Genomic DNA, 26,309 nt, shown 5'->3' with positions numbered 1-26,309 from the left:
GACAGCCGAGTCAGAATTTGGTTCACAGCGTTGGATCAAAGTAACGTAGCAAGTGATATATGTTACTTTAGATAAGAAGAAGTGTTGTCTCACTATATTCACTTCCTTGGTTAACTAATAGTAGAGACTCAAATAATCTACTTCGAGCATTTGACTGGTTTTCCATCCTGGACCAGCCAAGGGAGCTGGGTACTCGTCAAGCGTTGGGCATCAAAGTTGCTCCCAAGGGGTTTTTCATGGGCTACTCAATTACTTATTAAACACTTGAAATCCCCCAAGATTAGTACATATGTACCAAATGAGGAGCAGTTTAATATGTTAACTCATCGGGGTCTAAAATATCAATATTAGTTCTTTTTCACCTAGGAAAGCCGATGTGTTTATCGTAGTTAAGCTACATACCGTCGAGAGTAGTTGAACTCATATGCAGCACATTTAGTTTGCATATCAACATACTTACTCCGTACCCACTTAAATACAGAAAGCTCCTATTACTGATTCCTTTCTAGGTCCCGGTGAAGTATTCACTGTTAGGACTTTCATAAGCTATCACGTCTAGATAGGTCCGCCAGGCATTTTAGTAAAACGAGAGTTCCAAATACAACTGCAATATACATATGTGTTATATGTAGCATGCAAGAAAATGAGAGTACAGAGTCAAGCTCAGTGCATTAACAATGTCTATTATAATTATCCCTTCTTGAAAAGCAATAGTTAATATTGGTTCAACCCGAGGAGATACCAGGGACGGATCCGAAATATATAGTGCCGGCAGTCCCGGAAACACCAAACCCCTGGGACTAGAAATAGATATGCTATATTGAAGTGACCCACAATCAGGGATATCTATACAACATAGATGCTTAGGTACTACGCTGTACTCCGTAAATTGAATTTAATCAGACTAAATCTAAATCCTGACCCAATAAAACAGGGTAAGCAGAGACAGACACGCTACGGAGTACTCCGTAGACACAACATGCCATTACCCGAGACACCAGAGGTAGATAAATAACAAGAAGGATCAAATATCATACGAGTCCGATAAGCCTAGATCCTCCAGATGTCCACATCACCCCATAATCTCCATAAGCCTCGTGGTTCCAGACAAGGCTCAAACTCCGAACCGGTTATAAGTGGATCACAAGGCATAAGCACCATCAGACGATCGTTTCTATGCAAGACAAATAGGAGTGCAGTAAAAAGTAATATACTCAGCATAAATAAAAGCATAAACAAAGTGTAAATGTGTAAATGTGTAAATAGTCGAACTGAAAAAAAAGGTAAACAGCCGGGAATAACTCGGCCGGCCGAAGCAGCCAGGACTCCCGGGGTCCACCTAACAAGGACCCTTTCACTCTTCTTCTCATCTTCAGAGAACGGGGGTGTTTTGGAGAGGATAGGGAGTTACAAGCCGAGATTAGACATCGGACTTGGTGATGTGGTTGATTTGAGAGGCCACGTACGGAGTACGTAGAAGGACCAAGTATCGGATCTGGAGAAATCGGTCGGCCGAAGGACTTGAGAAACTTGAAACTGCCGGCATTCGGACCCTCCATGGCTGCAGGTGACATACATCTAAGAGGAACCTCGGGAATTTGCCGGATTCTGTGGACTTTCGACTTTCGACTTTGGATTCTCTACTTTCTACTTCCTACAAGACTGACAAGTGCAAATATCCAGGACCTTCCTTCCATTTTGGAGAGATTCATATATCGATATCATTCTTCCCCATGCGGTAGAAGCAGGCGGGTATGTACATAGCGCAGAAGATGCTAACCTCATAGGAAATACTCAGGTATTGTATATTCCCGATAATCCCATGTTCCCCAAACGCCAGTCCAGGGAAACAAAACCAAAATCAAAAGAGTACGTAAACATTTACACTACTGGATGGTCCCCGCTCATGCTGGGGAACAACATCACATCCGAAACACGACCAAGGATATTCCGCATGCTCAGACCTTCCATCGGCTGCAGACCTGCATTGATGGTTGATGGCATGTTGGGGCTAGGTTCGAGAGAGGGAGGGGAAGGCAACACAAGGGGGGAATATGTTGTGCTGGATGATTGCCCTGCCGAACTACCCGTGCGAGCGCTGAAGGCCTCACGGATCTCACGCAGAGCATGGAGAGACGAAGAAAGATGCTTGGCAGAGTCGGTGCGGTTGTTTTGGTCCGTGTCACCGTCTGCATAGACATGGTCCGCCAGGACCATCTCCAACCTGTCGATCAGCTGCCAGGTCTGGGGGCTGTCGTCATTTGCAACGAGCAAAAATGCGGAAGCAATGCTTCGCTGCAGACTGATCCAGGACCGTGAGCAGTGGGAATTGATCTCGTGCAATTCGACAAATGCGTCGACTGTGTTGATCAGGCTACTGATACAGTCTTCGCGGATCATTGCGCGACGCGATGCGTCCAAATGGGCATGTGGGTCGAGTGAGACGCGACACAAGACAGAGAGGAGATATGAAGAGTGCAGGCGCAATTCGGTTCGCTCAATATGCTCGGCTAGAGACCGACATCTGTCTCGATACCGCAGATGAGGAGTCGCTTCAGTGAGCATGCGCTGGATCTGTTGTTTATACTCACGGATCTCATGGACGCGTAACTGAGACGATCCGGGATACATACGCGACCGCAGGACTTCCAAAGCCAAGGATACAATGCGACAGAGAGTCTCGAAATATGAGCGATGACCTGGCATTGATTTCGGATCGAATGGAATTTCAGGCTGGCTGACCATGGTGATCGAGGGTCGGTCGTAGGCAAGTGAGAAATGGCTGTTCTGGAAGGCCATTGTCCACCTGAGAAATGTAAGCTTCAGATCAACAAAAAGGAAAAAAAAAACAGATACCTACCAGACACGCCTTCGCACTTCTTGCTCTGCAAGTGAGAACCCGCTCGACTCAACATGGAGCCCAAGCACAAGACACATTCGCTCCGTCATACCTGACATTAGTTAGCTCGACCATGTCATTGGAAACACTCAACACGTACCAAGCAAAGTATATGATGCACCTGCATTCATATTGTACGAAAGTACATTGCTAATGATGAGAAGAATCTGAATTACTTCTACAGTGGGTTGCGATACATAATTCAACATCCGAAGACATTGATACGCACAGGAAACTGGAGAAAGTCAGTACAGCACTCCCGACCTTCCTAGAATGCGACGCACCGTATACCCATGAGGTCAATTCACGGTCGGTTTCCGGGATATCAGACAGCTGGCATCCTGATGCAAGAACCGCAAAAAGCAGACTGAGAAAAGCCAACGGCATCCCGAACGGTTTCACTAAACCGTTGGCATCGGGTTTATAGACACCCCCTGCTCGTCGTCGATTATTGAGAAGTCGTTTGGTTTGTTGTTCTAATTGTGAGATGTCCGAAAGCACTGGGTATAAAACTGATCCTATATCTTGATAAAACGCCAGGAACCTGACAATTGGAGATTAGCATGCATCGCAGAACACCACAAATCTCCGACTTACTCCAAACACCGTCCGTCTTCTGGAAGAACCGCACAAACACCGGCAATATTGAATGTGACCGGATCGGACGACCACAAATCCACAAAGGGATATGCAGCCGACTCATTCCCCAAAGCAAGCTCAGCAAGAAGATCATCCTGGGGCAGCGCCTGCGCTGTGTCCTCCGACCTCTTCGATTTATCCAAAATATCAACCAGGGCCGACCGCGACCCAAGATGGACCGCGCCCGTCTTCAAGACATTCGACCCGTAGACACCTTCCGACCGGTTGGAACCTTTTCGTTCGATTGGTTCTGGCTCTGGTTCTGGCGGCTTGTGAGTGGAGTGTGTTTGGAAGAGCGAGTGCAGACTGCCGAGGATCTGTTCCATTGCGACCATCTTGGTGTTGATTTCATCCCACTCCTCCTGGGAGATATCAATTATGTCCGGTAAATCCGGATCTGCGCTGGCGCTCGAGGGATGATCGATTGCATATGAGCCATCGATCGTGGGAGCCGAATTTGCATATGCGGGGATCGTGGGAGAGACAAAGCTAGGTTGCTGTAATGGGGTGGAAGAGGTAGTGACAACTGTAGGAGGGGCGGGTTTCGCAGAGGACGGACGACCGTAGGAGCAGGTGAAGTTTCGTTTGGTGCAATTGCCGCAGGGGACGTTGCGATCGCAGCGGACTTTGCTGGCTCGGCATGGTAGACAGGTCTTGCACTCGCGCGGGCGGCGACGGATAGGGTAAGTTGGCATAATTTGAATTTTAACTTTCTTGTTTTCTTCCCTCTTCTTTTTCAGAACCGGATCCCCGTGATCGACAGCGAAGAAATGATGGGAGAGGCTGCCTGCGGCGACCGGACAATAAGAGGGAGCAGCATAGGAAGACGTAGATCGAGGTGAAGGCTGAGAATGGACAGCTCTCACTGGGTGCTGACCAGTCGGAATAATGCCAATAACGGATTAGTAGAAAAGACCAGCCCTGGAGCGATTGATGCGTCCAACTGTGCCTATCATCGGAGGTCCGTGAGCTGCCCCGGATTGTCCTGCGAATGAACAGAGACCTTGGAAGAAGAGGGAATTCGAGATAAGATGTGAGCCTTTTTGAAAAGACTTGGACTTCTTCAAAAGAATGCCAAGGTATTTGTAGTATTGGCTGGTTAGAAGAAGGTGAAGTGTGGAAAAAAGCTCTGGAGATAAATTGTGAAGTTGCCCAGCTTTGGAGGATGATTTCATAACCAGCGGATGTTCCCGTTCGCTACGGATGTCAGTCACCCTAGTCTGGTGGATTTGGTCTACTTCGTTTTATATACTTCATGTTACTGAGTTACTTGAATATTTATTAATATAACTAGACATGTAAATATAGATATAAAATACTTTCCGTATTTAGTGTACATGCAATTGGCTCTATATATTTTGTACGGAGGACTTTAGGTCATATAAAGTCATGGTCATTTCTATAACGAATAAAAGGTATCACTCGTATGTCGATGGTCGTTGAAGGAACTCAGACACATGTATGCCTCTGTGTCATAAAATAACATATCTTTCACGCCTTGGGCTTCTTCTCAGACACCTGCGGTACCACCCACCAGTCATGCCAACGAGACTTAGATCCAACCTCAGGAACAACCACCTCCAAGTTGAGAGGTTGGTCTTTGTCTTCAGAAGAAGATGTCGTAGAGAGAGCCTTTTTGACTGCCTCGACAGCAAGACTGGTTCCAATACAAGCACGCATGGTGTTCTTGGCGTCGCGCTTCCAATCCTCTTCAATGGCCGAAGGTGGCGGTAGGGTTGGTGCGGATGGGTCATCAATGAATGCCCCATTGGCAAGAGTCGCCTCCCATGCTTTGCGCGCTTCAGTAATGGCCTTCGACGCACGCTCCAAAATGGTAGCGTCGGAATCACCTTCGAGAGCTGCCTCACGTTTGTATTCCTCGTATGGAACCAACTCCGGCAATGTGATAGGGATAAATGGCTTCATGCGGATTTCGTAGCGGAGTCGGTCGGTGGAATATGCCTGGGGGGATGAGGCAGACGGGAGCACGTTGTTCCGGGCCAGTACAACATACAAAGCATGTAGTGCAATCGCAAAGGCATCCACCGCAATGATGTGCGTGGTTAACCTCTCCAGAACGTGGAATGATCGGTGGAACGCGGATGCCTTTTGAGAGGAGCTTCCAGAGCGCTCGCCAGTAGACATCAAGTCGCGTTTTCGTGCAGCTACAGTAAACGTGCGAATGCGATCAATGTGGCTGAGATGTGTAGAACAAATATGAGACAAATACCAGTACATGCCCGGTAACTCTTCCGGGGAGTATATCGACAGCTCAAAGCCCATCTGGAGAATGAGTCGGAACTGGACAAGCTTCTGGTGATAGGCCCAGCTACTAAGTGGGAAGGACCAGGTCGGTTCGCCGCCTTGGAATTGCAGAGGCGGTTCTGCACTTAAAATGCGGAGCTCGAGATCAATTTCTTCTGCCTGTGTTGAATCAGCATTAGCACTCAAATGGCAATAAGGCACGAGGAAAGACTGACCTCCATCTGCAGATTGTCCCAATCAACGAGGGTATGGCAGAGTGTTCGGCGCATGCGACACCTATTGAGACAGGCGCATCGCACAGTATCAACAAACGGCTGTAAGAGTTAGCAGATGGGGCACGTCATGATCTATATGTTCACTGACCTGGGCAAATCGCTTCATGAAACCATCCATCTTCTGGGCAATCTGGAACCGAGGATCGGAGGGGACTTCCACTTCATCGGTGTTGGCCTCCAGCAATATATTGGCAGGCAAGACGAGTTCCGCAAGTTCATCATGTAAAAACTCCTTCACTGGTACGGCACCGAGGATCGTCATGTTGCTGACAATCAATGCTTGGAGAAGACAACGAATATAAATTGACGGTTGTGGTTTTCGAGAAAGCAAAGTCCATACAGCAGTCTGCAATACAAGTTAGAACCAAAACTAGACTCAAGTTCAAGAGTGCATACCTTGAAATTGCTGGGACCGGTGTAATCAAGCATCTGCTGCATGTCTATCGCATCTTGGCACAGTCGTTTCAGATGTGCGAGCGCATCATCAGAGGTAATATTAACCATCGGACGAGGCGGCACTGTGCTAGCAAGCTTCCGTTGGATCTTCAAACTGAAGGCATCTGGCACCGGCTTTCCCAGCGCGACTGTCTCTGTCAGAGGTTGAAGTTGAGCTATACATGAGGAGAAATTTTCCGCAGATCTGGTTTCAAGAACTTCAACGTCCTGATGTAGGGCAGACAAAAACTCATGCCGAAACACTAGTCTGCATTGGATGGCATCTTTGAGCTTTTGGTCAATATCGGTCTGCTCCGCAACCCAAGCAACCGCCTGGTCCAGCAGACGGTGGAAGTGGGATATATCAAATGCAGATAAAAGATTGCGGTTGTATAGTTGACTGACAAAATCTTCTTCCTAGTTGGCGGATGGCATTAGCGACAGTCATAGAATTAGCTCGCGAGCTAGCCCACTAACCTCATAATAATATTCAGTGGCCACTCGGAGATGCACAAAATCACAAGCTTTGACCAATGCAAGACAATAAGCTCTCAAGACGAGGTTGACCAAAGGAGAATCACTTGGTACACGGTCAAATCGAGCGTCGTCCATGGTCCTCGGCACCGGCCACAATAATTTATCGAGATAGATTGACGTGAATAGCGTCTGCGATAGAGGATGTCCCTTATGCCACGCCACCTGCGATTAAATCAGCAACCTGCGTGTCTCCGTATGGGCGATATCATCTCCCACCTCGTGGCACAGCAACTGGTCCATCAAACCAATGACTTCCTCTGGTGTCAACGGCCGCCGTACGTCGTAGTCGTCTTCCAGCGCCTGCGCAAGATTTTCTCCGGGGGCTATGTAGCCGCTATCCATCTTCGAGTCCATAATCTGTGCGGGTTCGATCGTCGTCAGCTGCAATTCTCGTTGCACGTTTCACATCCGGTGAGAAAGCTAACGCACCTCCAATGCGCCCACGGCCTCGAACAGGGTGAACGTCTCATCTTTCACGAGCTGCCCTGCATTTAGCGCTACAGGTACAAACAATTAGACACTTGATCAAAGCTGCCGGGGCAATATGCTTACTGGAAGCGGCTTTTGTAAATTCATCGGTAATGTCGCGGGGTGCGGACGGCGCAACCCACCGCGGAGGGGGAACGCGAACTTCATTATTCGGCAGCATCACGAAGAATCCCAAGTTCCTCCCGCAGTGCTGGTTTTATTACAGGTGTTCAAACAAGTATCGTGCTGTCGGACGAGGTTTGAGAAATCAACGAATCGAGGGGGAGGCGGGGACGTGAGCGGAGGAAAAAGCGAGTCGGGAAGTCGACAACCGGGACCTAGAGGTGACGTGCAACATCTGACCGGCCACGTTCGGGCAGTATAAGAATTCTTACGGCAGTTTTAATTAATAGCTTATGTATCGTGTGAAAACAAAGACGAGTGCGATTTCTAAGCTCTGCCCAACCAGACAGGCCGGTATTGCTACACATGTACATTTCAATGCCTCCCCGGACCAAAAATTCGCTCAAGTCCGTCACACTCGGGCCCTGCATATCTCCAAGCTCGATTCTCTCATGTTATGGGTGAATAGCGCTTATTTCTCAGCGGCCTTGGCGAGAGCCTCGTTGTTGGCCTGGGCGAGGGACTTGACATCACCCTGCTTGCCGTTCTGTTCGTCGTAACATTGATATCAGTCAAAATTCTGCAGCGTAGAGCTTGGGAAGTTCACTAACCTCCCACTTGGCGAAACGGAGGTCCATCTGGCCGCGGCGCTCAGATGCGAGGCGAGGGCCTTCCTTCAAGGAACGGCGCACCGTGCGGGCGGCGATGGCCAGGTAGCGGTTGTAGCTGGGGTCGGGGTTAGCATTGACTTTAAAGGCGATTCGTGAATGCGTACGTCAAACCGGCGGCTTTCCAGGGAGCAGTCATTTTGAAGAGAATGTGGGAGGTATGGTTCGATTGAAGGGGTGAAAACGGTTCGGGTGAGTTTGGAAGCGTTCGACTTCGGAGGATCGGGATGACAAAGTCACGTGAACAGAAGGTTACTTTGGGAAGGCGGTGACTAGCACAGCGGTGAGGATCTGCTCGGGTTGAATGTTTGGAGCCTTGAAGTCACGTGCGAGCGGAACCGGATTCACCTGGAGAAATGTTAATCCGGTATAGATTGATAAGCGTATATCGCGTCTGGCTTCACGTGACCGGCGTTTATTTTGACTACCGTTCCTGTTCAGAGAACACTATACAATGCGACACACTATGTTCTTGACACCTCGCAATGTTAAATTCATAAAATTATCGCCGCTGTGTGCTATTGGTTTATCAGTAATTGCATTCCGTTGTTTCAATTTTCTTTTCGACCTTGGTGGGGTCTACAGCGTTGCCGCGAAGTTATATAGATCGTTCGTAAGACAACACTCTACATTGTATAAAGAACGCCATAGTTACAACGCGACGCACTATCGTCTCAAGCCCCACCACATTGAATTCATAAAATTCTAATTGCCATGTGCCATTGGTTCGTCAATAATTGCTTTCCGTTCATTTTGTTTGTTTTTTCGAGGTTGGTGGGGAGCTCAAGCGCTTCCGCAAAGTCATATAGATCGTTCGTCTCGTATTTGACAACACCCTTGTACGAAGAACACTATACAACGCGACACACGATGTTCTCTAGCCCCACAACATTCAATTGATAAAATTTTAATCGCTATGTGCCATTGGCTCATCAATAATTCCATTCCGTACTTTTCATTTTCTTTTCCGAGCGTGGTGGGGAGGTGAAGCATTGCCGCGAAGTTGTATAGATCGTTCGTCAAAAGAGCAGCAACTGCGTATTGCCGCCGTATCAAATCCAAGTTTCGCAACCCGAATACGTCCTCAGCTGCCTCGAAGTACTAGATCAGATGGTGTATCAGCACATGTAAATAGAAATGTAGAGTCCAACAAGCAGGGCTTGATGTGCCCAAGTAAAGATCCCATCTGCGTCCTTGTGGTGCGGGGTATGAAACGCTTTGGTTTGAGTCGACCACCCGCATACAATACACGTGGTCGGCCTCGAGACCAAGATCCAAACAAGCACCCGAAGGCAACACTGCAAAAGTAATTCAGGGCGGTCGGTTGCTCAAGGACATTTGCCATCCCCCACCACTTCTTTCAGTCATCACATCTCTCACTTACCTTTCAATCTCATCCACCTCCATCCATCTACCATCGTCCCCAACATTCCCCATCTTTCTCTGCTTTGATACCAAAGCATCTCGAATCGACAGTGCCTTTTTATGATACCCACCAGGTGAGTAACCCAGCCTTGCGCCAGTGATGGTCCATAGGCTTCCTCTAGCACATTCCCACTTCCCACCATGGAGCTCTTGCATCTGTGCATCATCAACACGAGGTGCTGTGGCACAGTCTGACTGTTAGGAACCCCCACTGCCATCCAATCCTCAGGGCAATTAGCTTGCTGTGACACCCATTGACGACCTTGTCGGCCAGCGGGTTGTGCACATCAGCATCCAACATCTGGCAAGCTTATCAATTGCAAGGCCTGGGTCCCAGTGGCACAAGTCCAACATGTTGAGAATTTGCAATTCTCGATTGGATACATCGTGTGTACCGTCAATCCCAGTACAATTTGTCGCTGGGACTTGATGGTTTTATTTCACAATGCGAGGTCCTTGTAACAGACCATCATTGGTCCCATGCCTACCTGGCATTGGAGGACGTCGACATTGCACGCGAGATCACCGTGGTGCTGAACATCTATTGGTGAACACCAATTTGAGCATAGACACTGTGAGCAGTTTTGTTGAGCTATGCTCTAAGACCCTGCAGTCATGGTTAGCCTTGTCACTCTGCATATTGGTCTCAACATACCTTGCTTGGGCTGCGCACGGTATCGTACTCCAGCCAAATGCATATTTCAGAGCCGTTACACAATGGGCTTGGTCCATGGCGGTCCTTTGTTGCCATGAATCCCCTTTGCGAATGCCATGAATCCCTTTGCGAATGCCATATACCCTTCTGTGTTTCAGACTTTAGGGGCAATGCAGCAATACATTGGTCATGCTCAGTCACCTGCCTTGTGCCCTGTCCATGCATTGATTATTCATTTTGTTTGTCATGAGCACGAATGCTAATGATGGTATCGTGCAGCAGGATATAAAGGAATCGTCAATCCAACATGCCGACGAAGAAGAAAGCCGGCGGCCGAAAGCGCGACAATGAGGCGGACCTTGCTGAGCTCGAAAGGCTCCGGAAGCAAGTCGCTGAACAGGCCCGCAAGGAGGAAGAGAACCAGGGCAAGCGCCAAGTGAGCAGTCGGCGCCAACGGACACTTGTTCGCTGGGATGGTACGTTTTCATTCTTTTTTCATTTTCATTTTTCTCCCCAGTCTTATTTCATCTTTCTGTTTGGGGAGTTCATTGGGGTTGTTGTCGAACCCGGGAACATCCATGGACAGATTGACTGTTGTCACACGGACTTGCATTCATGCAGAGAATTTTCGATTGAATTGGGCTGACATTTGATTGTAATAGTGGATACCGACATTCGCCTTCTGCTGGCCATCCAGTATGCCTGCAATAAACTCGGCGTCAAGATTCCGTGGAAGGAGGTCGCGGAAGCTATGGGAGAGAAGTTCACAGAGGGTGCAATCGTTCAGCATTTGTCGAAGCTGCGTACCAAGCGGGATGAGCAGGATAAACCAAACCCGCCTCCACTGAAGCGTGCAGGAAATGGTTATCACAAGACCGACACAAGCAACAAGAAGGAGAACCCTGCACCGAACACTCGCAGCACAAAGCGCCGTCGCCTTGATGAATCCGATGAGGAATCCGAAGATTCTATTTACACCCTGAAGAAGAAGCAGTTCTCGAAGAACAAGAAGAAGGACAAGGTTTTTGTTGCTCCCAAGCTGCGTACAAAGCGTGAAGAAACCGACAGCGATGACTCGCAGAAGCTGGTGTGCGTTGGAGCGGAATGGTTGCGTGACTTCGATGGTCGCGATGACCGCGAGATCGATGGCGAATCGGCTAGTTCTGAGGAGAATGAGAACTCGACTGAAAGTAGCCAGGCCACTACCCAGGCGACTAAGCAGTCAAAGATGGTGACTCTCAAGGTTGGCCGAGAGTGCCTGGCAAGTGTTGACCGCAACGTTGGTGACTCTGCAACCTTCCGAGACCCCGTCACCCCAACCAACCCGATGCGCGTCACCAACATGCAACCCCGTCACCCTTCCTACTATCCTTACATGCGCACTGATTCTATTGCTCCTTTTTCGCCTCCCACTCCGACCCCATTTGCTAATAACTCTCGTGTTAACATCCCTTTCCCGTCCAATGGTCCCAGCCCATTTGACGTTGTCAACCGGTTTCCCACTGCAATTTCTGACGCTGGTCCTGGTGTAGCCCCTAGCTCTGTCTCCGGTGGAGTCTCTACCTTCAATGGACAGAACCTTAGTCCAGAATATTCGCAGTTTGATATGCCTCCCGAAATGCAATTTGAGGACCAGTATGCAGTGACCAGCTACCCTGAAGCTGATGATTTTGATGGCCAGTTCATTTCGGACGCTGAACTGCTTTCGCGCCTTCCGGATGTAGAGCCACCACGCTACTATGGGTATGAAGGTGAAGACACTAAGGAGTTTTAATCTCCTGGGTCATTCGTCATGGTTCCTGGTTCATTTGATGCTTTTTCAGTGCTTTTTCAATGCTGCTTCATTGATTTTCCTTTTTGTTTTCCCTCGCTTTGGCTTTTCTTTGCGATTGCTTTGCGATTTCTTTGCGATTTATTTGCGTGTTCTTTTCGTTCCCTTTTCGTTTTTCGTTTTTTGCTTTGCCTTGCTTTGCTTTGCTTTGCTTTGCTTTGCTTTGCGTTTGCATTTTCTTTATTTTTTGCATTTTCCGCTGGTTGATCAGAAGAGGTGGGTGAGCACCGAACCCGATCAACGGGTGCAGCTCCGGATAATAATTCCTGCGTGGCATGGAGTCACGCTTTATCCGGAGTTGCACCCCAGCGCTTCTTTTATGCGTTGCTCGTTGGCCCCCTACGGGGGGCCCGGTATTTAGTTACGTTAATAAGAGCATATCGCGCCATCTTTTTTGTTTCCAAGTATCTTGTAGGTTAGTAGGAGGATTCTCATTAATTTATTGCAATCCCATAGAGAGGTCAGAATAAAGTGACATGAGAACTATGGCAATATCCCTGGATTGCACTTTGATTTTAGGAGCGTTTAGAGGGAGCGCGTTGCGTGGATATTACTCTGCAGACTTGCGCGTATCTTTTACGGCAATATTCGATTTGAGAAGCAAATTAGTGATTAGTGAGATTGAATTTATGACCAATTGAAGATGTAGGTATAGTTAAGACCACACATAGACATAAAGAAAGAAAACTAAAGGTTATATAAGTGAAGTTGCTATGTAATCCGTATTATATGGGGATTTGCCGAAAGCCGGAATACGGGTATATGAAGCTTCCCGAGGTATACATTGAAAACATCGGGTTGAATCTACATGTATTAACCATAGGAAGAATCTATCTTCAGATGCTTGAAAGATAGATTAAAAGATTCAAAGTACATATTTCAACTCATTTTTAATATGATAATATGCTATAATACTATATAATACTATAATACCTACAATATCTTGACAGCCGATTTAGGTCCGTTCTCCCGGCTCACGTGATGGTTCTAGCTGTTTCTGCCGCCAAGCTCTGGGGATGAAGGAAGCGCCTGGAAAATTTTCGAGACTTTGGCTTCATCTCTCCCCCAGCTTTCTCCATCTCTTTCTTTTCCCTCCTCTAAACCCGCAATTTCTCCTGGGTTGTTGTATTCTCTCTTCTTTTAATTCTTTTAATCTCATTGTTCCTAGCCATGCAGCGCGCTCTCTCTACCCGGACATCCGTCCTCTCGGCCGCTTCCAAGCGTGCCCCTTTCTGTCGCTCGACTTTGAACCTCCAGCAGCAGCGTTTTGCTCACAAGGTGCGTTGGGATTGCCAATTATCTGCGGCATTATCTGGCTCGGCCATTGGCCCCGTGTTCCGTCCATTCCGAAGCGTTCGGTCGTTCCCCTTGCTAACAGCAACTAGGAGATCAAGTTTGGCGTTGAAGCTCGTGCCAGCCTCCTCAAGGGTGTTGACACTCTTGCTAAGGCTGTCACTTCCACACTCGGTCCTAAGGGTCGCAATGTCCTGATCGACTCCCCCTACGGCTCCCCCAAGATCACCAAGGGTAAGATTTCCATCAAGACGAACACATTGTCATCTGCAAAAGACTAATCATTCCCCAGACGGTGTAACTGTCGCCAAGGCCATTCAGCTTCAGGACAAGTTCGAGAACCTCGGTGCCCGCCTCATCCAGGATGTTGCCTCCAAGACCAACGAGGTTGCTGGTGACGGTACCACTACCGCCACTGTCCTCTCCCGCGCCATCTTCTCCGAGACCGTCAAGAACGTTGCCGCTGGCTGCAACCCTATGGATCTGCGCCGCGGTATCCAGGCCGCCGTTGAGGCCGCTGTAGAATACCTGCAGGCTAACGCCCGCCCTATCACCACTGGTGAGGAGATCGCCCAGGTGGCTACCATCTCCGCCAACGGTGACACCCACGTCGGCAAGCTCATCTCCACCGCCATGGAGCGTGTTGGCAAGGAGGGTGTTATCACCGTGAAGGAGGGTAAGACCCTTGAGGATGAGCTCGAGGTTACCGAGGGTATGCGCTTCGACCGTGGCTACACCTCCCCCTACTTCATCACCGACCCCAAGTCCCAGAAGGTTGAGTTCGAGAAGCCCCTGATCCTCCTCTCCGAGAAGAAGATCTCCGCCGTCCAGGACATTCTCCCCGCCCTTGAGGCCTCCACCACTCTCCGCCGCCCTCTGGTCATCATTGCCGAGGACATTGAGGGTGAGGCTCTCGCCGTCTGCATTCTGAACAAGCTCCGTGGTCAGCTCCAGGTCGCCGCCGTCAAGGCCCCCGGCTTCGGTGACAACCGCAAGAGCATCCTCGGTGATCTCGCTGTTCTCACCAACGGCACTGTCTTCACCGATGAGCTCGACATCAAGCTCGAGAAGCTCACCCCCGAGATGCTCGGCTCCACTGGTGCCATCACCATCACCAAGGAGGACACCATCATCCTCAACGGTGAGGGCAGCAAGGACAACATCTCCCAGCGCTGCGAGCAGATCCGCGGTGTCATGGCCGACCCCACCACCTCTGAGTACGAGAAGGAGAAGCTGCAGGAGCGTCTTGCCAAGCTCTCCGGTGGTGTCGCCGTCATCAAGGTCGGTGGTTCCTCCGAGGTTGAGGTTGGTGAGAAGAAGGACCGTGTTGTGGACGCCCTTAACGCCACCCGCGCTGCTGTTGAGGAGGGTATCCTCCCCGGTGGTGGTACCGCTCTCCTCAAGGCCTCCGCCAACGGCCTTGGTGGCGTCAAGCCCGCCAACTTCGATCAGCAGCTCGGTGTCAGCATCATCAAGAGCGCAATCTGCCGCCCTGCCCGCACCATTGTTGAAAACGCCGGACTCGAGGGCTCCGTCATTGTCGGCAAGCTGACTGACGAGTACGCCAAGGACTTCAACCGCGGATACGACAGTGCCACCAGCCAGTACGTCGACATGATTGCTGCCGGTATCGTCGATCCCCTGAAGGTTGTCCGCACCGCTCTGGTTGACGCCAGCGGTGTTGCCTCCCTCCTCGGTACTACCGAGGTCGCCATTGTCGATGCTCCCGAGGAGAAGGGCCCTGCCCCTCCCGGTGGTGGCATGGGTGGTATGGGCGGTATGGGTGGCATGGGCGGCGGCATGTTCTAAAGCCCCTAACCTTCCCCTAAAGAATTACCTCGAGCGCTCTTGTTTGCATGGTAGCCTGTTCTGATACTCGGATATTTGTGTAATGTCTTTTCTTTGTGTCCCTCTATTTGGTGTTTATCTTTTTTTCATGTTTCTTTCCATACCTGTATTCTTTTGGACTGGTTCTGATCTTCAACTCTCTCTCTCCCCTCTCTCTTCCTGGGACTTGACAAAAAAAAGTTCCATTGTACTATATCATGTATTCCAATAAAGTCCCATCTAATACAGCCTGAATTATGTGTTCTTCTGATTTTTAGATTGTCCGGGTTTAAGTTCGCGGGGGTCTCCGTACTCGTACTTTAACTCGGTGGGGATCGACAATGTCCCCTCCGTATAGAGTTTGGATGTATGTACTTCGTAGATCTATTGAACCTCCTAACAGTTTTGGTGGTACTCCGGAGTACAGGGAAACCTTGGAACATTCCACATGTGCATATTGTCACATAAATTAGCAATGCAAGTGATTGGCTACTCGGGTCGGCTATTTGTGCAGTTTATACAGCCAAAACAAGCCCAAGATGGGTCTAGACTGAAGCTAAGGGCGAATACAACTTCAGACGGGAAATAACCTGGGAATGATATATGCAACGATGTAAATTAATAGGCATAAAATAACATGGTAATTTATTTATTCTAGTCAATCCAAACCAATATAGGCGGGCGGGTACGGCAAATATCCCTGTGTACTTGTTTTCTTTCTCTTCTCTCTCTTCCCTCTCTCCAGGACAGGACTCTTTACTCCGCTTCTTTCTCCGCCTTGTCCCTTTTTCCTCTGGTGTCACCAGATCATTCCGGCATTCCGGTCCTGCATTTCTGTGCATTTTTGCACCTGATTTGGATTAGTTCTTTGAATCTGAATTTCGTTGTCATCCTGGAATACCTTGACTATCGGGAATGCATACAGTGCTTGCGGGGAACACATCGTGTTGGCACCTCCATCGCCTGTCAACATAGGTACAGTCATGACCCTCTGATATTCTAGTCTGTCGCCAACTTGCCTCTAGAGTCACTGCGTGCCCTAGAAAGCCTTGAGCCGATTTGAATCGAAAATAGACCCGTGATTGCTGCCGACAATGGCTGCCATGGTGGACACCGCTCGGCCAGCCCTGGTGAGCGATGCAGATCTCCTGCAAGCACGAGCAGCTCTCCAGCATCAGCAGAGTCCAGAAGTTTCCGTTCCCCGCGAATTTATCTCTCTCATCGTCGACGAACTCATCTACCGCCGCGAGTCGCATTCTTTCATCGCGGAAATCGAACACGAACGCTCAAACCTTCGGAAGGAACTCCGTAAACACACCCACATCAATGAGGCATTCCAGAAAGAACTGCGGGAGATCGGCGAGATCATTACCCAGGTCGCCCATGGCGATCTTTCACAGCGGGCCCGCATGCACCCCCTCGAGATGTCACCTGACATCGCGACCTTCAAGCAGACAATCAATACTATGATGGATCAGTTGCAGGTTTTCAGTCAAGAGGTGTCGAAGGTGGCCAGGGAGGTTGGCACGGAGGGTGTGTTGGGTGGCCAGGCGAAGATCGAGGGCATTCAGGGAATTTGGCATGAATTGACCGTCAACGTGAATGCCATGGCCAACAATCTGACCACGCAGGTCCGCGACATCACCACCGTAACGACCGCGGTTGCCAAGGGTGATCTGCAGCGTAAGGTGCAGGCGGATTGTAAGGGTGAGATCTTGCTGTTAAAGAATATCATCAACTCGATGGTAGATCAGTTACGGGAATTCGCATTCGAGGTTAGTCGTGTTGCCCGCGAGGTTGGGTCCGACGGTGTGCTCGGCGGCCAGGCTGTTGTACACGGCGTTGAGGGTACCTGGAAGAATCTTACGGACAACGTCAACCGCATGGCATCGAATCTTACGCAGCAGGTCCGCGAAATTGCCGATGTGACGACCGCCGTTGCACGTGGTGATCTTACGAAGAAGGTGACCGCAGACGTGAAGGGCGAGATTTTGGATCTTAAGCTTACGATCAATGCGATGGTTGATCGGCTGAATCAGTTCGCGTTCGAGGTCAGCCGAGTCGCGCGGGAAGTCGGAACTGACGGCACGCTGGGTGGACAAGCGCAAGTCGAAAACGTCGAAGGTCGCTGGCGTGATTTGACGGATAATGTCAATACTATGGCCCAAAACCTAACTCTACAAGTCCGACAAATCTCCAACGTGACCCAGGCCATCGCGCGCGGCGATCTGAGTACCAAAATCGAGGTTCATGCCCAGGGTGAGATCTTGACTCTCAAAGAAACGATCAATAGCATGATGGACGGGTTGGGGGAATTTGCGGGGGAGGTCAAAGGAGTGGCAAGGGACGTGGGTGTCCGGGGTAAACTAGGTGGCCAGGCCAACGTTGCTGGATCTCATGGAATTTGGAGATCGATCAGTGAAGATGTCAACACGATGGCGGACAATCTGACCTCTCAGGTCCGTGCCTTTGGTGAGATCACCGAGGCGGCGATGAGTGGAGATTTTACAAAATTGATTACTGTGTCTGCCTCTGGAGAGATGGATGATTTGAAGCAAAAGATCAATAAGATGATCTCCAGTCTGCGTGACAGCATTCAGCGCAACACCGCTGCTCGTGAAGCAGCAGAACTGGCAAATCGGAGTAAGTCTGAATTTTTGGCTAACATGAGGTATGTTAATCCCTTTGCTCAGTTTTAAGAGGCTTTAGTTTTTTTTCGCTTTGTGCTAACTAAAGTATAGCCATGAGATCAGAACTCCCATGAATGGGATAATTGGCCTCTCGAGCCTGGCGCTCGACACTGACGACCTCCAAGCTCCCGTGAGAGAGACTCTGAATATGGTACACAATCTTGCCATTAGTCTCTTAACTATCATTGACGACATCCTTGACATCTCCAAGATCGAGGCTAACCATATGATAATTGAGAAGACGCCGTTTAGCCTGGGTGCAACAGTGTTCAGTGTGCTGAAAGCCCTCTCGGTGGAAACCAATGAGAAGGCATTGGGTCTGGTCTACACGGTAGATGGAGAAGTACCGGACTATTTGATCGGAGACGCATATCGACTACGGCAGGTCATGCTAAACCTAGTCGGCAATGCCATCAAGTTCACAGACCACGGCGAGATCAGAGTCACGGTAAAGCATGCACAGGACGACAAGTGCGCTTCAGATGAAACGGCATTCCAATTCTCTGTCTCAGACCCTGGAATCGGCATTGAAGAAAGCAAACTTGGCTTGATCTTTGACAAGTTCCAGCAAGCTGACGGATCGATGACTCGTCGCTTTGGTGGGACAGGTTTAGGCCTCGCAATCTCAAAAAGACTCGTTTCTCTCATGGGTGGTGATATCTGGGTGACCTCGAACATGGGAGAAGGCAGCACATTCTCATTTACATGCCGAGTGAAGTTAGCTCAGCCGCCGCCGAGCTTTGCAGACCAGCTTGTCCCCCATCGCGGCCGGCGCGTTCTCTTCTTCGACCACGGTCTTGCGCGCAACTTCCCAATAGCCTCGGTGCTCATTGAGCTCGGATTAGAGCCCGTCATTGTCAAAGAGGAGGAGCTAGAATTTGGTCAGTTCAAACGTGACTGGGGCTGCACCTTCGATGCAATCCTCATCGAAAACTTGGAGATCGCCGCAAAACTCCGAGCCTGCCCGGACCTCCAACCAATTCCACTAGTCATTACAGCGCAAACTGTATCCCTAGCGCTCAGAGCCGCCGGTGAACTCGGCATAGCATCCTACATCACAGTACCCTGCCGACCCATTGATCTATGGAACGGCATTCTTCCTGCCCTCGGCAACCGCGCAACCCGCACCCCATCAGGCTACACACGCTCGCTAGCAATTCTTCTAGCAGAGGACAATGATGTGAACCAAAAGGTCGCCGTTCGAATTCTTGAAAAATTCAATCACAACGTCATGGTCGTGGAAAACGGGCTCCAGGCCGTGAAAGAGGTCAAACACCACCGCTACGATGTGGTCCTCATGGACGTCCAGATGCCCGTTATGGGTGGCTTTGAGGCCACAGGGAATATCAGACAGTACGAGAAGATCAATGGACTTCCTCGTACGCCGATTATTGCTCTTACTGCGCATGCTATGCTTGGGGATCGAGATAAGTGTATACAGGCCGGCATGGACGATTACTTGTCTAAGCCGTTGGACTCTAGTCGCATGATGCAGACTATCCTGAAGTGCACTGCTATGAATCTTGCCCCGCAGGCTGCTATTGAGGGCTGAAGACCACTCTGGTATATGGGATGAAAATGTGCTGGGAAACGGGTTCATTGCCAGTTATCTCACCATTGACTCCGCCTCTAATTTCACCCAATGCTCCGTGTATAAGTCTTTTATGGCTATTCAGTTGAGCCCATTTCCTCCGATTGAGCTTGGAGCCTCGTTCCTTCCCACAATTTAAAAGGAGTAATGTCCCAACCCCCAGGAAAGCCCCGTTCCCTCATTCTCTCATTTTCCGCGCAATCTGCATACATCTATAGGTTGCTTATGAACCCCAACATTCACGATGGAAGTGCAGAGCTTTTGAATTTCTATGTTTTTGAAATACCCCACCCATGTCGAGCTGTTAACTATTTTCCTATTTTCAAGGTGATCAAATTCTATTTCTCCGTTCACGGTGTTTGGTGGCTTGGGATGCGAGATGAATAACATTTCAATTATCTCTAACGGTGTCTATGGTGAATGTGTGCTGTCGGTTGTTTTTGTGCTTATTTGTATCCTTTAGTACACGAACATATATTTGGGCTGGGAATTTCAAACAGATTGTTTTGCAAATCCCTCCTGGTTTTTCATTATCTCCTAACATCAGATATATATCTAGCCTCTACCCCTCCAGCTATTATCGCTTATGAGGTTCTGTGTCAACAGGTACAGACTAAAGTTATGCTTAAAACCAATAGGTATGTATATTGCTATACTATATACATACTCCCAAAGTAAGAAAAAATCAAGATACAAAATGCAAGATGTAGGGGGGTATCAAACAGCCAGCAAAAACACAAACATAAAACCATACCAAAATCAAGAATATAAAAACTAAGCCTCCGCACGACGTCTCCGATCTAATCCAGATTTCACCAGATATTTCCCCTTCTTAACCCCCTTCCCCCTTCAATCGGACCCCCCTGCCACCGCTGCCAGATATCCTCATCCCGCTGCATATTCCTCCTCCCATAACCCAGGTACTCGTCGAAGCGTTTCCTAAGCCCCGAGTCCTCAGGCACAATATGAACAGGTATTCTACCCGCAGTGGAATCCCAGAAGAATGATTTAAGCGGATGCAAGATAAATTCTTTCAGTAAGCCCGCGCCGATTTTGTGCGTCTTGAATACGATATCGCGTAGTGTATCGCTGAAGGCTATGAAGAGGGAGAGGAAGATGATTGCAAAGGATGACGGGGCTGGAGGATGTTAGCTGTGGTATTGATATAGTGTTGGGACGAAACGGACCTGCTATCTCGAACATTTGTCCTAGGGTTGGGTTTGTCTGTTGGCCGCTCCATTCTCGGGCGTTGATTCCGAAGAGGGAAGTGAAGAAGGATAGAGGGAGGAAGCTTGGACTGTCAGATTTGGGTTTTAAGGTTGTGGAGAGAGTATTTAGACTTACACAACACTGAATATGGTGAAGACCATCACTGCTCGCGATTGCGTTTGAGCGACTTCAGCTTGCCAACGAGTCATCTTGGCTTCGTCGACATTTGCCTGTTTCTGCTTGAGATCGAGAAGGGTTTCGACCTGGCTGGTTAGTCGATGCGGACAACAACCAGCAAGGAGGGAAGGTGTGAACTCACTGCTTTCTGTGCTAGATGGCTGTTTTCTTTCATCTCGTTGATTTGTGAACGATATTCGTCGATCCGCTCCTGTGCTGTATCGAGGAATGATTTACCGCACCCCTTGTTATAAAAGTATTTGACCATACTTTTGATAACGGTGTCTTGTTGATCGAGTAGCTTTAGGATGGTAGATAGCTCGTCCTCGATGTCGCGCAACTCGAGCAGAACGGAGAGATCTTCTCGGTTTCGTCGAGCAACCTGGAATTCTTTATAATCTTGCTGGGCAGCTGTCATGATCTTGCCGTCTGAAGTGCGGTCATAGTCTGCCGGGCGGTTGGTGAAGCCTCTATTTCGGAAGCGCTTGAAAGACTTGGTAACGGATTCGGTCTGATTTTGTTAACAACTGCACCTCGAGAGAGGGATAAAAGGGGCCACCCTTACCAATATGCTGATTGACTCCTCGAAGATCCGCAATACCTGCAAATCATGATGCAGAGTCTTGTCCAGGAGAACAGTGACAGCATGCAGCATAATAAGAGCAGCCAAGTCCCCGGCCGTCTCAAAACGACGCGAGAGATCCCCATTTAACTCATTATAAATGCTGCTATGCAAGTTCGACTGTTCAAAAAGCTTTCCCTCAGAGGTCGTGGCCTCCTGATTGGGAAAGAAAGTAACAACAGTCTTCTGATCAACAATCCAAAGCCATAGCTGATCAACCATCAGGACATTGCCATCCATAAACTCGCCAACATTCTCCTCGTTATCGGGATCATCCTGTGCAGACTGCAGATACTCCTTTAGTTGCTCGTCAATGCGCGCCGGTCTGCGCGTGCGTTTCCAGAGCATCTGATCATCATCACGAGCGATCGTCGAGCGCAGATTGGGATACCCGTATTGATCTAGTGTGCGACGGAAATGCACTGGAGGCTCGCAGCCGAGATAGGTCCAGATGAGTTGGGCTTCCAAGCTTGCTTTTGAGATTCGGCCTGGGACGGGTCTGGATCGGCCTTGGTTTAGTCGGTCTTCGACTACTTTGCGTCGTTGGATTAGGTTGCGGTATGTATCCCAGTGGAGCTAGGGTGAGTTAGCACAGTGTAGAAGAGGGATACTTGGTTAATTAAAAGTACTAACGTAGGGAACCTGTAATACATATATGTTAGCATTGATATACATATGGAGGAGTTGATACATACGTATAGAGCGAGTTGAGGGTCCTCAGAAGCATCAGAAGGACTTTGTGAAACATCCATTTGTCTTGAGTGAATACATGCGGGTTTGACGAAACGTGCATGAGGCTCGAGATGACGAGCTCTATTAAGCCGGTTGTACCAATTTTCGTCATTGATAAATTTGCGAACACTGCAAAAGATAGTCAGCACTGTGCAAGACCTTGTGGAGTTAGTTAATATGCCCTACAAATTAGGCTCTTGTCTATCTTGACATGCTCGGCGGATGACTTGGGATACCCAACCAGTATGCGTATATGGCACATGGATCCACATTAGTTTCTCAGTATCAGCCTCGGGTCGATCGAAACGTGGAACTGCTCGAGGTATATCCGGTCTGTCGGCATCCTGGTTGATACGATCACGAGTGGACTTTGGTATTGCTAGAAAAGGCGATAGTACTGGGTGTGATGTAGAAGAGCTCCTATCATCGATTAGCTTGGGGTATCGGCTGAAGTATCGGAATTTTCTTACGAAGGTGGTCGTTCGATACTTCCCTGGGAGCTGCTGTCAGAAGCACTCCGACGGTGGGATCGCTTTAGTGGAATTAACCCCAGCGCCTTGGTGAGTGAGCTCTTTCGTTGGTGCCCCTGCGGCGGCGGTGGACTTTCACTTGGTGAGTCATTCAAGTAGCCCTCCCGTTCTGCTTCGGTAATGTGGATTTTTGGAGATGGACCAGATGGATCATCAAAGCTTTTCCTGTAGGGTAGAGGGGGTCGCAGGGGCCTTGGTTTCTCATCATGGTTGTGATGATGGTCATGTAGATCGGAGCCCGGAGCAATATAGGATGAGCGAGGGCTATCAAAACTGCTGATTGACGAATCATCCAAGCCACTGGGCTGGACTCGACCTAGTCTTTCCCGAAGGCAAGTCGACGGACCGCGAGAGAGATAGTCTTCCAAGGACACTGTAGTTGACCACAGCTTCAGCGGAGTTTCGTCACTGACGCCCAGTGCAGTATCCTCGAAGAAGCCATTAATTTGAACCATGACTTTCTGTTCTACGCCCAACGGCGTATCCTCGCGCTTTGATATCTCAACAGCAGTGTCAACAGCATCACCAAGCTCCTGCAGAAATCTATCTCGGGTGGGCTCCTGGCCATGGAAAGTTGCCGTCCCCGTGTGGTCTGTTGCCAGGGGCAGTTCTTTTTCATGCTCAATATCCAACAAACCCGACCGAATCGAAGTGATGGGAACATGAAACTCCAATATGTTATTTGTCTCAGCGTCGATTACATGCATAGTTGAATCCACGGTTTCGAGAAAAGACCAGACCCTCATATCGGCTGAAAGACTCTTGAATTGGTTAGACAGATGCCATAGCCGCTCTTGACGGGGACGTAATTGCTTCCTGAGGGCTGCTGGGGTTTCATGCTCCAGATGCAGGAGATGGCGAATACTAGCAGCATACTCATCAGCGGAGAGGTAAGTCGAGCCTTGGTGAGGAGTTGCAAAGAAGGCGATGCCATGACAGGTGGTTAAGATGGATTGGCTCGGCTCTCGCGATGCCAGGGCTAGAGCTGCTTTAACGACGAGACCACCTGTGCTGTGGCAGATGAGAAAGATGGGACGGCGAGTTGACTGGCAAATTGTTTAGTAAATTATTCATAGTTATGTATGAACAGAGATGATAACAAACCTCATGTTTCCGCTCACTACGTAGTTGGTTCAACAGTCGTTCACCCAAGGTATCGATTTTATCGTCACGCAGGTCTCCATAGTTATACAGCAGGACTCGTGCTCGAGGCATACGCTGTAGTAGTTCAGTATCAAGCCAGGACGAGTTCGCGCCATGCGCCATCCATGTCTTTCTATGATGGGCGCCGATAGGCGGAACGGCGACGATGCTGAGAAATGAGTTATTATATGAATATGATTATATGGAATAGACACTTACTCGACATTCGTATCTTTTGAAACGGCAACGTGCTCAAACCATGAGCGCGTCTGGTCGGTCATGGGTGGCCGCGAAGTCATATTGCCGAGTCCAGTTGAACATGGATTACAGACCTGGAGAAAATAGCGGGGACCAAGGCAGAGGCAATCTGGGCATTCTTAAATGTCACAAATCAGGGGGAACTTCAGCCTCAACTTGGGGTCCGGATGATCGCGCCCCGACACCCTAGTTTGCCCGCTGACAGTCTGCCCTCTACAGGGCTGTGTTGTGAGTCAAAGCGATGTCTTTCTATATTATATTATTATATATGTCCAGAGAGAGGTTTTCCATTAATATATATACATAGAAACACCCAAATTCCAAAATGCTAATGCACCACTCTATATAACTCGGCTCATGCGGTATCATCAGAAACGCCATAACAACAAAAAGTGGAGAGACAACGCATATGCATTATAATTGTACAAAAGAGGGGAGATTATGCGTCAGGGTGTCGCCGTTCGTTGACCTCTCGGGCCATGCGCTTTCCAAGCTCATAGGTTGAGATCATGATGGCGCAGGCCGGGGCAACTTTTAGACATCTTGCCGTCCAGCCACGGAATAGGCCGGCGGTACCTTCTTCACGGAAGATGTGCATGAGGAATTTTGGCAAGGATAGTTGCTCTGGCGCCAAGACGCCGGAGGGTAATGCCGTGCGGGGGGCGGTGCCAGTGAGAGGAACATCATCCAAATGTCGGAAAACTTGCTGTCGCGTCTTACCAACATCGAACGGAGTAGTAACAAGTGCTGCTAAGGACCCTGAAACACCACCGGAGATGAAGCTGTCGAGGAAAGCTTGGAGACTTGACTCTTGAGGCTCGTGATCAGAACCCGCGAGATGAGGGGCTTTTTGGCGCGCCGCAATCAGTGCCTTCTTCACCTCCTCGTATCCCCACCAGTAGAGTCCGGAGAAAGGAACATCGCGCCACATAGTAAGAGTGAATCCTCTCCAGAGCGAGCTGTATCCCTTTGCCTGCGTCATATGGTACAAATCCTGCACAGTGGCTTTGAAGTGGCCCGCACCCGTCCCCGGAATTGCCTGCAGACGCGTCCGAAACATCTCCAGCGGACTGGTTGCAGCTGCGGCCGCGACGCGAGCCAAGGACCCGGCTATCAAGGGCGCATATCCCGCAGACACCCGTTGCTTGATGGGACTCCGATCATCTGTCCGCAGCCAGTCATAGCCAGCAAAGTAGATGACATTTGCCGGGATTCCCATCATCAAGGTCGGGCTCAACCCGCGCCACAGTGTCAAAGTTCCTTCATTGCGCGCGATCTTCCGTAGTCCGTCTATAGTTGATGTGAATGTTCGCCGCTGCGTTTCTTCGACCGCGCAATCGATCGCCGGGTGAGGATGGGTTCCGACCGCGGTGACCTGAGGCCCTAGCATGCACATCTGGGCATCGTTTCCGACCCAGAATACTTCGCGACAGCAGGAGGTGATACCGAGGTTCGGAGGGAGGTTTTTCAAGGTTTGGGTGGTGTGAGAGGTAAATGGTGAGGTGTTGTAGACCTGGGATTGTGACTGTAAACGGACTCGTACGACATCCAAGGGTGTCACTGGCTCTGTTAGTTGCTGGATTTCCAAGGATCGGAAGCTCCTCCGACTCACCTAGAAGTCCGGTTAAGACATTGCCGGCGGTCGCAGATACCATGCGCTGCCAGGGAGTAATGTTATCTGTTGGGACATGGGTCTTGGGCGCGGGAGGAGAGCCTGTCCCTGATGTGGTGGCCATTGTAGAATCTTCAAACTGTGCGGTCCATGACGTCCCTAGAGAGGCGGTTGAGTCTGTGCCGAACTGGGTGCCAGTATCGTGGCCTGAAGCAAATTCCACGTGAGGCATTCAATCAATTCGATGTGAAAACAATCCAGAGTTCTATGCGCCCGTGTTGAAAGAAAAAGGATGCGTCACCGGGAAAAGGAAGTTTTTCGGGGTTTCGCGGGTGGCGGTGGGCGGAGATAAGCGTTGGGGGGAGATTTTGGCGATTTGGAGAGATTTGGAGGGACTGGAGGGGC

At 49.5% G+C, this 26,309-nt stretch overlaps 10 protein-coding genes across 10 annotated transcripts; 4 read left to right on the top strand and 6 right to left on the bottom strand.

Moving 5' to 3' along the window:
* Positions 1-1,881: 1,881 nt before the first annotated feature.
* N7471_012873 (uncharacterized protein) lies at positions 1,882-4,233 on the bottom strand (the record flags this gene model as incomplete). Its single annotated transcript, XM_057285592.1, has 5 exons — positions 1,882-2,806; positions 2,861-2,951; positions 3,000-3,134; positions 3,184-3,443; positions 3,497-4,233. 5 exons carry the CDS (start codon positions 4,231-4,233, stop codon positions 1,882-1,884), a joined length of 2,148 nt encoding a protein of 715 aa, XP_057131858.1.
* A 796-nt stretch (positions 4,234-5,029) lies between these two features.
* Positions 5,030-7,699, bottom strand: N7471_012872 (N-alpha-acetyltransferase 35, NatC auxiliary subunit; the record flags this gene model as incomplete). The annotated part of the gene is made up of 8 exons (XM_057285591.1): positions 5,030-5,962; positions 6,019-6,117; positions 6,167-6,424; positions 6,475-6,930; positions 6,991-7,212; positions 7,267-7,407; positions 7,480-7,547; positions 7,603-7,699. 8 exons carry the CDS (start codon positions 7,697-7,699, stop codon positions 5,030-5,032), a joined length of 2,274 nt encoding a protein of 757 aa, XP_057131857.1.
* A 243-nt stretch (positions 7,700-7,942) lies between these two features.
* On the bottom strand, positions 7,943-8,545 carry N7471_012871 (ATP synthase subunit epsilon family protein). Its single transcript, XM_057285590.1, has 3 exons — positions 8,417-8,545; positions 8,253-8,367; positions 7,943-8,188 (listed from the first exon to the last, which is right to left on the bottom strand). The coding sequence occupies exons 1-3, from the start codon at positions 8,446-8,448 to the stop codon at positions 8,114-8,116; spliced, it is 222 nt and encodes a 73-aa protein (XP_057131856.1). The 5' UTR covers positions 8,449-8,545; the 3' UTR covers positions 7,943-8,113.
* A 1,144-nt stretch (positions 8,546-9,689) lies between these two features.
* N7471_012870 (uncharacterized protein) lies at positions 9,690-10,035 on the bottom strand (the record flags this gene model as incomplete). The annotated part of the gene is made up of 2 exons (XM_057285589.1): positions 9,690-9,929; positions 9,994-10,035. 2 exons carry the CDS (start codon positions 10,033-10,035, stop codon positions 9,690-9,692), a joined length of 282 nt encoding a protein of 93 aa, XP_057131855.1.
* A 661-nt stretch (positions 10,036-10,696) lies between these two features.
* N7471_012869 (uncharacterized protein) lies at positions 10,697-12,163 on the top strand (the record flags this gene model as incomplete). Its single annotated transcript, XM_057285588.1, has 2 exons — positions 10,697-10,865; positions 11,052-12,163. 2 exons carry the CDS (start codon positions 10,697-10,699, stop codon positions 12,161-12,163), a joined length of 1,281 nt encoding a protein of 426 aa, XP_057131854.1.
* Positions 12,164-13,273: 1,110 nt separating this feature from the next.
* On the top strand, positions 13,274-15,595 carry hsp60 (chaperone ATPase HSP60). Its single transcript, XM_057285587.1, has 3 exons — positions 13,274-13,498; positions 13,606-13,747; positions 13,806-15,595. Exons 1-3 carry the CDS (start codon positions 13,391-13,393, stop codon positions 15,320-15,322), a joined length of 1,767 nt encoding a protein of 588 aa, XP_057131853.1. The 5' UTR covers positions 13,274-13,390; the 3' UTR covers positions 15,323-15,595.
* A 423-nt stretch (positions 15,596-16,018) lies between these two features.
* N7471_012867 (uncharacterized protein) lies at positions 16,019-16,403 on the top strand (the record flags this gene model as incomplete). The annotated part of the gene is made up of 2 exons (XM_057285586.1): positions 16,019-16,163; positions 16,366-16,403. Coding segments are annotated over 2 exons (183 nt in total), but the record flags the coding sequence as incomplete, so codon positions are not given.
* Positions 16,404-16,434: 31 nt separating this feature from the next.
* Positions 16,435-19,582, top strand: N7471_012866 (CheY-like superfamily; the record flags this gene model as incomplete). The annotated part of the gene is made up of 2 exons (XM_057285585.1): positions 16,435-18,011; positions 18,082-19,582. 2 exons carry the CDS (start codon positions 16,435-16,437, stop codon positions 19,580-19,582), a joined length of 3,078 nt encoding a protein of 1,025 aa, XP_057131851.1.
* Positions 19,583-20,433: 851 nt separating this feature from the next.
* N7471_012865 (uncharacterized protein) lies at positions 20,434-24,333 on the bottom strand (the record flags this gene model as incomplete). Its single annotated transcript, XM_057285584.1, has 11 exons — positions 20,434-20,759; positions 20,809-20,912; positions 20,966-21,093; positions 21,150-21,518; positions 21,573-22,205; positions 22,263-22,271; positions 22,325-22,490; positions 22,548-22,781; positions 22,832-23,937; positions 23,996-24,203; positions 24,254-24,333. 11 exons carry the CDS (start codon positions 24,331-24,333, stop codon positions 20,434-20,436), a joined length of 3,363 nt encoding a protein of 1,120 aa, XP_057131850.1.
* Positions 24,334-24,731: 398 nt separating this feature from the next.
* Positions 24,732-26,028, bottom strand: N7471_012864 (putative mitochondrial carrier protein; the record flags this gene model as incomplete). The annotated part of the gene is made up of 2 exons (XM_057285583.1): positions 24,732-25,852; positions 25,905-26,028. The coding sequence occupies 2 exons, from the start codon at positions 26,026-26,028 to the stop codon at positions 24,732-24,734; spliced, it is 1,245 nt and encodes a 414-aa protein (XP_057131849.1).
* Positions 26,029-26,309: the final 281 nt, after the last annotated feature.

This window comes from Penicillium samsonianum (assembly GCF_028829775.1).
Source record: "Penicillium samsonianum strain IBT 33392 chromosome Unknown utg000007l_segment0_segment0, whole genome shotgun sequence".
In the NCBI taxonomy this organism is placed as follows: domain Eukaryota; kingdom Fungi; phylum Ascomycota; class Eurotiomycetes; order Eurotiales; family Aspergillaceae; genus Penicillium; species Penicillium samsonianum.
This window is presented reverse-complemented; position numbering and strand designations above follow the sequence as displayed.